At 45.8% G+C, this 11,655-nt stretch overlaps 1 protein-coding gene across 2 annotated transcripts in view; it reads left to right on the top strand.

The window, feature by feature from the left end:
- The first annotated feature begins 2,497 nt into the window (after window positions 1–2,497).
- EPHA5 (EPH receptor A5) overlaps window positions 2,498–11,655 on the top strand; it is a 216,686-nt gene continuing 207,528 nt past the window's right edge. For both annotated transcript variants that reach the window (XM_060282232.1, XM_035135822.2), the window contains exon 1: window positions 2,498–2,839. In XM_060282232.1, the coding sequence (XP_060138215.1) occupies window positions 2,743–2,839 (97 nt within the window). In that variant the 5' untranslated portion in view covers window positions 2,498–2,742. The remainder of the gene's footprint in view (window positions 2,840–11,655) is intronic.

The raw sequence follows: 11,655 nt of genomic DNA, 5'->3' as shown, positions 1-11,655 counted from the left end.
GATGGGAGTTGTAGTCCCAAAACATCTGGAGGCACACTGGTTGAGAAACACTGGTCTAGACTACCATCCTGCTTTCACACTAGCCAAGCAGCAGATCCCTGGCGGAACCTGCAAGCAGGACACGGACACAAAAGCTGAGCTCCCAAGCAACATATTGTTACATGCCAGCCCAATCACTAAATGGTTGAGATTCCAGGGGTACCAGAAGCGCTTACCAGAGTCTGTCAGGGGCAGATTAAGGACTGGGTGCCCCCAACTGGGTGCAGAGAAGGAGGTGCACGGCTCTGAGAAGTTCCTGGGGGTGGGGTCCCCACCTCCTTCCCAAAACCGAGTTAGAGCTTTCCTAGCTTTGGGAAGGAAGTGGAAGGGCTCCAGAACCCTGCCAGAGCCTTCGTGCCTCCTTCCCAAAGTCGGGTGCCTCCTTACCCACCTTTAGGAAGGCAGCGCAAGGGCTGGGGTGGGGACGTGCACCAAATTTTGGGCTCATACAGGGCGCAATTGTACCCAAGTCTGATCCTGGGTCTGTGTTCCCTTTTTGACAATGAGGCACGACAGAGTCTGGAATGTCTTTATGATCTATGGATTATCACATACCAGTATATACAACCTGAATTCAATTCGATTACTTTCGAAGAGGTTCTGGCCTCTCCCATTGCCACAGTACTGGATCCAAAAACAGGCATCAGCATCCTGTTTTTTTTTTTACTCTCTCTCCAGCCTACAGCTTAGTAACTCTGTTTCTTAACTTGTAACTGCCATTCTAAACTCTTAACTCCCCTAAAAACCACTGGTCTTACCTTTAAAACGAGGTGTTATTTTGTGTCGTCGTTGTCCCCCCCCCCCCACTGCTGTGTTCCCCATTCTTGGTATTCATTTCTACTGCTGTATTTTATTATTTCTTTTTGTGGCAACCGTGTTGTAATCAAAAGTTTTGATTTTTACAAAAGTTTGTTCATGTCATATGGGCTGGCTAAGGATGCCTAACACATGGCTTCTGTCAACTAAAAGATCCTGGGAACTTTAGTTTTCTTCTCGCACAACTACAAATTCCCCACACCTTTTATCAAACTAGGGTTCCTAGGGTTCTCCAGGGGAAGCCCAGTGTTTAAAAGTGTGGTGTGGAACAGGAATGGTATACTACCTCTAGAATCGGGGACAGAAAACAGCAGGCCTTGTGCTTCCAGAAAGGCATCAGCTTGGCCACAGGGAGACTAGATGACCTCAGGGTCCCTTCCAACTCTACAATTTATGATAATAGAATTGTAGAGTTGGATGGGACCTCAAGAGTCATCTAGTCGGGCCTCCTGCAATGCAGGAATCTCAGTTATAGATCATGCATGACAGATGGTCATCCAACTTCTGCTTAAGAACTTCCAAGGGAGGAGAGTACACCACCTCTCATGGAAGCCCGTTCCACTATCAGAACAGATCTTAGTGTCAGAAAGTTCTTCCTGATGTTGAGTCGGAATCTCCTTTGGGAAAAATATTCCTGCATTGCAGGGAGTCCGACTAGATGACCCTTGTGGCACTTTCCAACTCTACAATTCTATGATTCTATCCTTCATGCGGATATTTGAAGATTGCTATCATATATCTCCTCTCAGGCTCCTGTTTTCCAGGCTAAAGATACCCAAGTCCCTTAAGCCTTCCTCATAAGGTTTGGTTTCCAAACCCTTGATCATCTTGGTGGGCGGCTTCTGCACACATTCCAGCTTGCAAATATGCTTATTAAATTGTGGCACCCAGCACTGGACACAGCACTCTAAGTGGGGTCTGGCCAGGCAGGGCAGAATAGAGTAGGACTATTATTCCCCTTGACCAGGATACTATACTTCTGCTGACGCAGCCTAGAATAGTATTAGCTTTTGTTTGCTGCTGCATCACACTGTTGGCAAGGCCGTGTGCTTGCTTTCCACATGTACCACTGGGCAAGCCAGGTGACCCCCATCTGACATTTGCGTAGCTGCTTCTTCCCGCCTATGTGCCGATCGTGACACGGGTCCCTATGTTAATTCGTTTCGTTCGTTTGGGTCCATCCGGTCTCCGTCAGCTTATTCGCATGTCCTTCACGAAGACTGCCTCTGCTATTCAACCGGCCGCTCGCCTCGGGCAAGCCGCGCTCTCCAGCTCACCGTTTGCGCACGGTCAGGACGCCGATCGTCTTTCCAAGGGAATCCCAAGCAGCTCATGAGAAAATCCTCGAGGGTAGCTATGATAAATGCTTAAAAAACAAACAAAAAACCAGCATTCCTCTTCCTCCCCACTTTGCGCGCAAGCCAGGCGCACCATTTAGTTCCATAGCCGCGCGCTGGCACCCTTGGGAACCAGATTGGGGCGTCAGAAGAGAGGACCCTCTGGCAGCTCCACCTTTTTGGCGATGCTAGCGAGAGGGAGGGGGGACCGTCAAGGAAAGGGGAGGAGCCAGGGGCGGGGCAAAGCGCGCTGCCCCTGCCCCCGCCGCCGCGCTGGTGGTTGCGCGCAGCAGCAGCAGCAAGGCGAAGCAGGAGCTCGGAGTTTCGGGCGCGCTGCTGGAGACGCGCCGCCGGGGCTTCCCAACACCGTCGCCATCCCCGCTCGCTACCGGGACGGAGGACGAGGAGGAGCGGCTGCAGGGCCAGACGCCGAGCCGAGGAGGCTCCGTAGCGTCTCCGGCGAGGAGGAGAAGGCGGAGGAGGGCGACGACCCGGCCGAGGCAGCCGCCGCCGCAGCCCGCGCGCGGAGCCCATCCCGGGCGGAGCGAGGATGCTGCGCGACCGCCCGCCGGCATCGCCTCTGGCGGTGCTGCTGCCGCTGCTGCTCCTGCCCGGCGGGACGCTCCGGAGCGCGGCCGGCAGCCAAGGTGAGCGCGCCGGGCGAGGGATCGGGAGGGTGCCGGGCGTAGCGGGGCAAGGGGAGCGAGCGAGCGAGCGCTTGCCGGGGCGCCCGTGACCCTTTCCTGGCGGCCCGCATCGGGCTTCGCGGAGCTTCGGAGGCGCAGTCCATCCAGCTGCCCGGATGGGAAGGATGAAATTTTTTAAAAAGGCAGCTTTCTCCATGTTGGTTCTTCCCTTCTCTTCCAGCTCCTCTTCTCAGGGGTGAGGAGAGGGGTTTGGGGCTCGTCCGGCAGAGTTCATGATATAATGGGAGAGTTGGATGGGTCCACGAGGGTCATCTAGTCCAGCCCCCTGCAATGCAGGAATCTGCCCAATGCGGGGCTTGAACCCACGACCCTGAGATTAAGAGTCTTGTTACCTTCCGATCTGGGGGTTGTGCCCACGATCTCCGCCGTATTAGACAGGCGCCCGGAGGCAATGCACTCTGCACCTGCTCAAGGGCACCCTGGCCGTTGGTTTGACACATCTTCCCGGGGTTGTTGCGGATGGGAGGTAGCGGTGCTGGAGATGGGAGCTTGGGCATAGCACTGGCATGAAGCGAGCTCTTCTTTTCTCTCTCCCCCCTCTCATCTGTAAGATCATTTCAGTAGCTGCTTCTCTCGCCTTCGCTTTTCTCCCCCCCCCTGCCGCCCCCTAAACATTTTGTGAATCTAAGTTTGGCCTCATTGAGAGGCAGCATTTCAATATGAGTAGGAAAATGAGAGTACCCCTAAACATTTTTTTAAAAGGAAAAAAAGCCCTGGTTGGGGGGGGGGGGGTGAATAGGAGCAGCACTTTTTTGGGGGGGGGGGAGAACTTGCTACATCCAGGCAGAAATCTTCCCAGTGAAGGTTTTCCCCATTGCTTTTATTTCGAGACCAGGAAAATCTTCACCTGCTTTTAATGCCTACATGTCCGGCTGATGTTGAAACTGAAGCAGAGGAGCAAATAAATAGTTGATAAAAAGAGGATTATTATTTTATTTTATTTTAAAATAGTAGGTTTAAAAAACCTAGAGGTAAAAGTGTGGGCAATTTCCCCCTCATCTTTCACTGCAAGTGTGTGAGTGAAGATTTGTTTGCATTTTAGTCCAAACAACTTCTGGTTGTACATATAAGGGGTGGTGGTAGTTTTGCAGAATACAATGGGGGAAGTGGCCTTCTGAGCAGGAATCACACTGACAGCTGATGGTCCGGAAAGAACCATTTTCATAGAATCACAGAATTGCAAGGGACCCTAAGGGTCATCTAGACCAACCCCCTGCGATGCAGGAACCTTGGCTAAAATCATACATGATTTCAGCATCTTTCCATGATTGTGGTGGTCACTGCAGGCTTATAGACTTTGCTCCAGTGGACTGTTGAATACCCTTTTTGTCTTATTTGGGCTGGCAGGATCACATAGTTAAAAGAGAAAGAAGATTCAGTGTGTAGAGCTGTGCCCGAGATAGCTCTTCTGGAGTGCAGGGGATTAGTCTGGGAGAAGAAGTGCTTCCCCTCAGATTCTGTGGGGCTGGGATGAGTAAATTAAAACCCAGCATCCAGCAAGCAGGTTGGCCGCCTATCCCTTCCGAAGGCATATGTCTGTGTCAGTGACAATAGCTGGCAGGTCTTGTTCCTAGCTCTTATCAGCTGAACCCCCCCCCCCAATATATTTAAATGTAATTTTATAAAATTAAAAATTGGAGCTGCTTTTAGAATTCCTGCATGTGAGTTGGTTGAAGGGTATGGGAAAGGCTTGGATAGTATGCATTTAGAACTACCGGTAGATGGAAAAATAACTACAAAGTGACTTATTTGTAGAGCTACATCGTGTGTACGAAAGCCAGTTCATTCTGCTGCTTAACTTGAGCTGTATGAAGTCTGCATAAAGAGGTGCTTATAAATGATCTCCCCTATTTTTATAGCATTCCCCCCCCCTCCAGATTCTATTATGGTGAGCTTAAGTGGGGGTTATAAGACTCAGCTGTCAGTTTTGCATGTGTTGGGTCAAAGGTGCAGGGGGGGGGGAAGCAGAAACTCCTCAGCGTGGGTGAGGAAACCCAGTTTTTCTTGTCACCAAAGAGAATTGGGATTTCATATCTCTTTCAGTTACAGTACTTTCGTAATTCCTGGGATGATAGCCTCTCACCCTTTGTCGTGCGATGAAATCAAGATACAGTGAGATCCGATGGGAGTGTTTGTGTGTGCTGTGAGCAATTTTGCAACAGGAAAGCTAGGTGCTTTTTGGAAGATTATTGGCATCTAATAGTTCTTTTATTTTGAAGCCAACACATAACAAGGTTTGTAGCTAGTTTATATGGATGAGGATCGGCCTTGTTATATAGCGTGGTTTGATAGCCAAAGCCTTATTGGCAATGCCTCTATGTGATGTGAGCTGAGAGAAAGGTTTCCTGACTATCACCCAGAAGAAAATGATTTGTCAAAACAAAACAAACCCTCCTTTAAAGGTGTGATCCCACCCCCACAAAAAGCCTAAATTGTGGGGTCTGCAACAAAATGCTGCAGTGTTTCTGTCAACCATTCTCTCTCAGGCAGGACATTTCCTTTCTGTGGCTACTGAGGGTGTTTCGCCTTCACTGCCCCCTGTTTCAAGACTATCATTTTACAAACCTCAGGGATATCTCCTCCACCCTCCACCTGCCCATTTTTGGCTGCAGTGCTGTCGGCACTGAACACTATTGCTATTAGAATAAGTTACTGTAACACATGAATACTTGTGCAAGGGGTGTTAGCCTCAATAATTTAGAACACCTGCTGTGTCCATAGTTATATTGATGTGTGATTGAACTGTTTGATCTGCCCTTCGTGGAATAATATTTCTGTGCTGAATGCTATCATCTTGATGGCTGAATGGAGGACATTGGGCATTTCTAACACAAAGGGATTTTACCTTGCCCACCCCCCATGATCTGTACTGATATGGTAATCAGAGGCTGATGGGTTTGGGGTTTTTCCTTGGAAAATGTTCACAAGCATCTTACTTATGAGAGTGGTTGTGAAATCTGCTAGGAGTCCTTTCTTTGTGGGAGAAATCTCCTAAGCCAGGTCTCCATTGCTGATCAGATGGGATCAGTTTGGAAATAAATCCAAACCACACTTTGCAGCCTAAGGCCACCATGGTTGAGACCTACCACATTCTACCCTATTTAGCACTCAACTCTAGACATAGTGACCTATAGAGATGTATCAATAGCAGAGCCGTCTTTCCCATTGGGCTTAGTGGTGCGTTGCGCCAGGGTGCCGGCCTCTCAGGGGCACCACAGTGAGTTGGGGAGCTGTGTGGCTTTGCCGGCAGCCTTCCCTTTCCCTGCATGCCCACCAGCTGTGCCCCATCAACCATATGGCTGGCTGGCATGCAGCTTCCTTCCCAAGCCTCCGTGGGAGGAGATCGATCCCCACAGAGGCTTGGGAAAAGGTAGACAATTCTGGGAAATGGGGGGGGGCACCAGAGGAATCTTTGCACCACGGCGCCGGATATGCTTAAGACGGCCCTGATCAATAGCATGACTACAGTTTGTCAAAGCATATGTTATATCAAAGTGCATTGAACACATATTGTGGCTTTTTATTTGATAGATGATCACAAACCATGGTTTGCCAATGCAATGTCTGGCTTCCTCAACCATGGATGGTGTGGCATGATTTCTGAATTAAGTCCCAGACTGACAGCAATTGTATTTGTAAATAAAAAATATCTCTGTGTGTATGTTTTCAAAAAGTTGGCACTCCCAGAAAGATGGATCGAGGAAGGCAAAATAAAGTTAGGAAGTGATTGTATTTATACCTTCGCGGAGATCATTTGATGCTATAACTTTGTTCTGTGCAGCATGTTTTAGCGAGGGCCCTGGGTGTCTTTCTGCTTAGAATGGAAAGCATGGGTTTATTCCCTTAGGAAAACACAATTTCTTACTGGAAATACTCAGTCAAAAAGCCCAGAGTTGTGTGCACAGTGTTGACTGAAAATTTCAGCTCTGGGGGAGAGTCAGAGCTACTGTTTTCCCAGTTCTGTCTTTTGAGGCAGTGTATCTTGAAGCTCATAACTTTTAGACGTTTGGGAAGCCTTTTCAGTTACGCCCTCCTGATATTTCATTAGCATGGCAAAATGAAATTAATCCTAGTCACATCCTACAAAGTCAACATATGCACTGCAGGAACGACTGACTTTGTGGAACTGAGCAGGTTATTGGCTTGAAATTGCACAGCCAAATTTGGAAGAGGATGGCCGGGGGGGGGGGATGGTTGGAAAATAACCAATGAATTATGCAGTCAGATACAGGATTGGGGCACCTTGTCTACTTGGCTGCCCTCCCCCTTCACCCTCTGTTCTTGCCGTTTTAAGAGGGGCATGGCATTAGAAGTGAACCAGGGTTTATTCGCTAATGGCCAGTTGGTACCATTTGGAAGTTTATTTGTAAACAAGCATTATTTGACAAATGCTTTGCACAGCAGGGGGTGGCTTGACCAATTATGACCGAACAACACTGTCTCTGAAAGTGGCTCGCCTTGCAGAGAGGCAGCTACCATTCATTGCTACAATAGTCACTAATGTCCTTTTTCTAGGGTTCTCAGAAGTTCAGCTTCCCAAAGCGCAGCTGTACTCCTTCCAACACGTGGAATAGAACTGAGGATGACTTGAGCTGGTTCTGCAGGCTGATGGAAAAAGCTTAAACTACCCCCCCCACTTTTATAACTAGTGTCATTTTTTAAAAAAAGAAAAAGATTATGGGCCCAATCAAGATTTCATTGATTTCGGCGAGTTGGCATATTCTTAACTCTCCCCCATTAAAATGAACGAGTCTTGAAAGTATTAAAGAATCTTGCTGTATAATTCAAATAGACTTTTTATTTTTACAAAGTTTAATTTTCCGGCAAAGATCTTTAATCGCTTGGCTTTGTAGGGGCACTGGTCTCTCCCCCCCTTTTCTTTGAGAGCTAATAACTGAAATTTTCTGTGGCCTCGTAACAAATATTATATCGCTGTTACATCTGAGTGAATGTTAGAGGATTTGGTTCTGGATAGAGAGATTTCTAAAAGTTAACCTGCCTGCTCTTCAGAATTATGAGCGGATCAGCAGTGAGACTTTAAAGCAGCTAAGTTGAAAAGCACTCGTCAAGATCTCCAGAAAGCAAGGCAAGGCTGAAATAGGTTTTTGATTAGCACTCTAATGACATCACTGCTATACTTTACTGGTCAAGATCTAGCTCTTTTTTTAATGGGTACTTGCTGCTCAGTTGTGCTGCTAAGGCAGGCACCCCCAAACTCAGCCCTCCAGATGTTTTGGGACTACAACTCCCATCATCCCCTAGCTAACACTACCAGTGGTCAGGGATGATGGGAATTGTAGTCCCAAAAAATCTGGAGGGCCGAGTTTGGGGGTGCCTGTACTAAGGGTATTACGGTTTTAGCTCAGCACTGTTTGTTTAATTGCATGTATTGTAACTTGTAGGCTACAATCCTGTACTCACTTACTTGGGAGGAAGTCCTTTGGAACTCAGTGAATTCTCTGCCCCCCTCAGTAGCCACATATAGGGTTGCACTGTTAGCGTGCCATTTTATGTGCACCAAATAGCATGTACAAGCTGCACTTGAAAGCTATACAGTCCTGAAATATTATGAATAGTAAATAATAACCGCCATCTCCCAGAAGCTCTGTTTCAGGTACAGTGGTACCTCGCAAGACGAATGCCCTGCAAGACGAATTTTTCACAAGACGAATGCGTCTTGTGATCTGATGGTGACTCACAAGACGAATTCGTTTTGTGAAAAATTCGTCTTGCGAATCGCGGTTTCCCATAGGAATGCATTTAAATTTAATTAATGCGTTCCTATGGGCAAAAAAATAAATAAATAAAATTTCAATGCATTCCTATGGGAAACCGTGATTTGCAAGACGATTTTTTTGCAAAACGAATCGACTCACGGAATGAATTAGATTCGTCTTGCGATGCCAAGTAGTTTTCATTCCCTTTCTTCAAAAAATAAATAATAATAAAAAGCAGGTGTGGGGATCAAGCTGTTACTTGAACTTCAGATGAAGAATTGTGCTGTAAATGTACGTACAGGTGTTTTCATAGTGATGTATCTCAGCGCTCAAGGGAGATGTATCACAGTGGCTCCATTTATGGTTCAGACTGAGCAATGGTTCTCAAAGGGTGTGGCAAGAAGATTCAAAGACAAAGAGACAATAAAAGAAACAGTGTTACATCAATGCAATTTCAGAATAACTTTTGTTTTGACGCACAACCAGAAACAGTATCAATACCTCTCTTCAAGAGCCTTGGCTATTCTTCTACAGTTTCCCACAACAAATTGTTGTGAATTTCAACTCTGACAAATACAGTATGAAAGATAAGAAAAGAGAAAGGATTCTTTGTGTTGATGAAGAGAGGAAAGTTTGCTTGTCTCAAATTAGACCCAATAACAATGAGATTGCTGGGGGAAAGCAAGCTCACACCACTCATTGAGTCTGTATAATACTTAAAGTACATATGTAAGAGGCTCATTTATCATTATATTTTGGGAATGATTTATGTTCTTATGTAGCTGCATTGCTTTATTCTTTCTGGATGTCCCATGATCATATTATAAAGTTGTTGCTGTTTAGTCGTTCAGTCGTGTCCAACTCTTCGTGACCCCATGGACCATAGCACGCCAGGCACTCCTGTCTTCCACTGCCTCCCGCAGTTTGGTCAAACACATGTTGGTAGCTTCAAGAACACTGTCCAACCACCTCTGTCGTCCCCTTCTCCTAGTGCCCTCCATCTTTTCCAACATCAGGGTCTTTTCCAGGGAGTCTTCTCTTCTCATGAGGTGGCCAAAGTACTGGAGCCTCAGCTTCAGGATCTGTCCTTCCAGTGAGCACTCAGGGCTGATTTCCTTCAGAATGGATAGGTTTGATCTTCTTGCAGTCCATGGGACTCTCAAGAGTCTCCTCCAGCACCATAATTCAAAAGCACCAATTCTTCTTATATTATAAAGTAGCTGTTACTATTATAAAGCACTGCTAGGAGTTGTTTCTTTTTGTTTTCCAATGTATTTTTTAACTGGTGTGGCAAGAGCAAGTTTTTATTCTGTGTGGCCCAGAGGGGGGAAAAAAGATTAGAGGACCCACTGGTTTAGAAGATCAGAAACAACATGAGTTGGTTGCACCCCACCCCTCCTTTGCAGCTTCCCTTCTCTATTTCCTGTTTAGCATTTACCATACTTTATCATGACAACTATGGCAGCTTTGGAGAGGTGATTTTTCTCAGAACTGACCTTGTCTGAAGAAGTGTGCATGCACACGAAAGCTTATACCCAGAACAAACTTAGTTGGTCTCTAAGGTGCTACTGGACAATTCTTTAATTTTTTAATTTATTTCGACTTGTCAGGGAGAGATAGAGTTAAACCAGGGGTCAGCAAACTTTTTCAGCAGGGGGCTGGTCCACTGTCCCTCAGACCTTGTGGGGGGCCAGACTATATTTTGGAAAAAAATATGAACGAATTCCTATGCCCCAGAAATAACCCAGAGATGCATTTTAAATAAAAGCACACATTCTACTCATGTAAAAACACAAGGCAGGCCCCACAAATAACCCAGAGATGCATTTTAAATAAAAGGACACATTCTACTCATGTAAAAACATGCTGATTCCCGGACCGTCCGCGGGTCGGATTGAGAAGGTGATTGGGCCACATCTGGCCCCCGGGCCTTAGTTTGGGAACCCTTGAGTTAAACATTGTCTCCTCACCCCCAGGGTCCTGGAGCCCTAAAGCCTTCTCCATGGTTGCTATTAACATAACAAAAATGTGCACTTTAATTGCATTCCTGCAATTAATGCCACATCTAGCTTGGCCTTTAGTCAAGGTTGTAAAGTTGCAATTGAACTTGTTCTTGTTTTGTCCTTTTCTGGAAAAGGAAACCATGGAGATGCACAGAGTAAATACAATCCCTACATAGTTTGGATCTTCCTTAGTGCTATCTTTTAGTCTCCAGTTGACAAAAGAGGGAGCAATAGAATACAAGATTCTATTTTCTGCATGCTTTTCTCTCTAATGAATACCCAATGTGGAGGCTAAGAAGATTGGAAGACAATAAAATTAAGATTTTATTTTTTTTGCACTTAATGTAGCTTTGCCTATCAGTTTTATCCATCTTTTCTCCACTGCTGGCTATATATATGTAGCATTTGTTGATTATTATTTTAAAACTGCCATCTGAGCACAATCACAAGAAAGTAAGCCCCATGAAACTCTGTGATTCACTTCTCAGTAAATGTGTTTAGAGTTGAGAGTTTTTTTTTTAAAAAAATCTAAGATTGAAATGTATGTTAATCGGGCAACTTGTAGGAGAAATAACTGCTGACACCAGAATCCTTTTTTAAAACTATTACGTGTATGTGTGTGAGAGAGATAAAAGTGATTCCCAGATATAATTACACAGTGTAAATTTCGAGAAATTAAATCTAAGGCTGATGAACCTAATTGTCTTGATGATTTGAGAAGAGCAGGCGCTCAAATTAAGTCGCTTGTTCCCGCATTCTTAGAATGTGGGTTTTACTTTTTATAGGCATGATTTAAAGAGAAGGAAGGTGGGCAGGCCAATAGAGTTTGTGAGATGTAGCCATGCTAGGGACTTCCTGCTGATAATTGACTTGCACAGAGAGTGTGCTATCATGATAGACACAGCATTATTCCATCAATCATGCATGTTGTTACACCAATGCATTAAATTAATTAGGTGCGTCCATATGTGAAGTCCCTATAAGTAGACTACAAATCTGCTTTAACCTTCTGTCAGTAAGGTCAAATGTATTCTGT

The sequence above is a fragment of the Zootoca vivipara genome, chromosome 13, assembly GCF_963506605.1.
Source record: "Zootoca vivipara chromosome 13, rZooViv1.1, whole genome shotgun sequence".
Lineage (NCBI taxonomy): Eukaryota > Metazoa > Chordata > Lepidosauria > Squamata > Lacertidae > Zootoca > Zootoca vivipara.
Note: the sequence above shows the minus strand (reverse complement) of the source record. Positions and strands in the feature narration are given on the sequence as shown.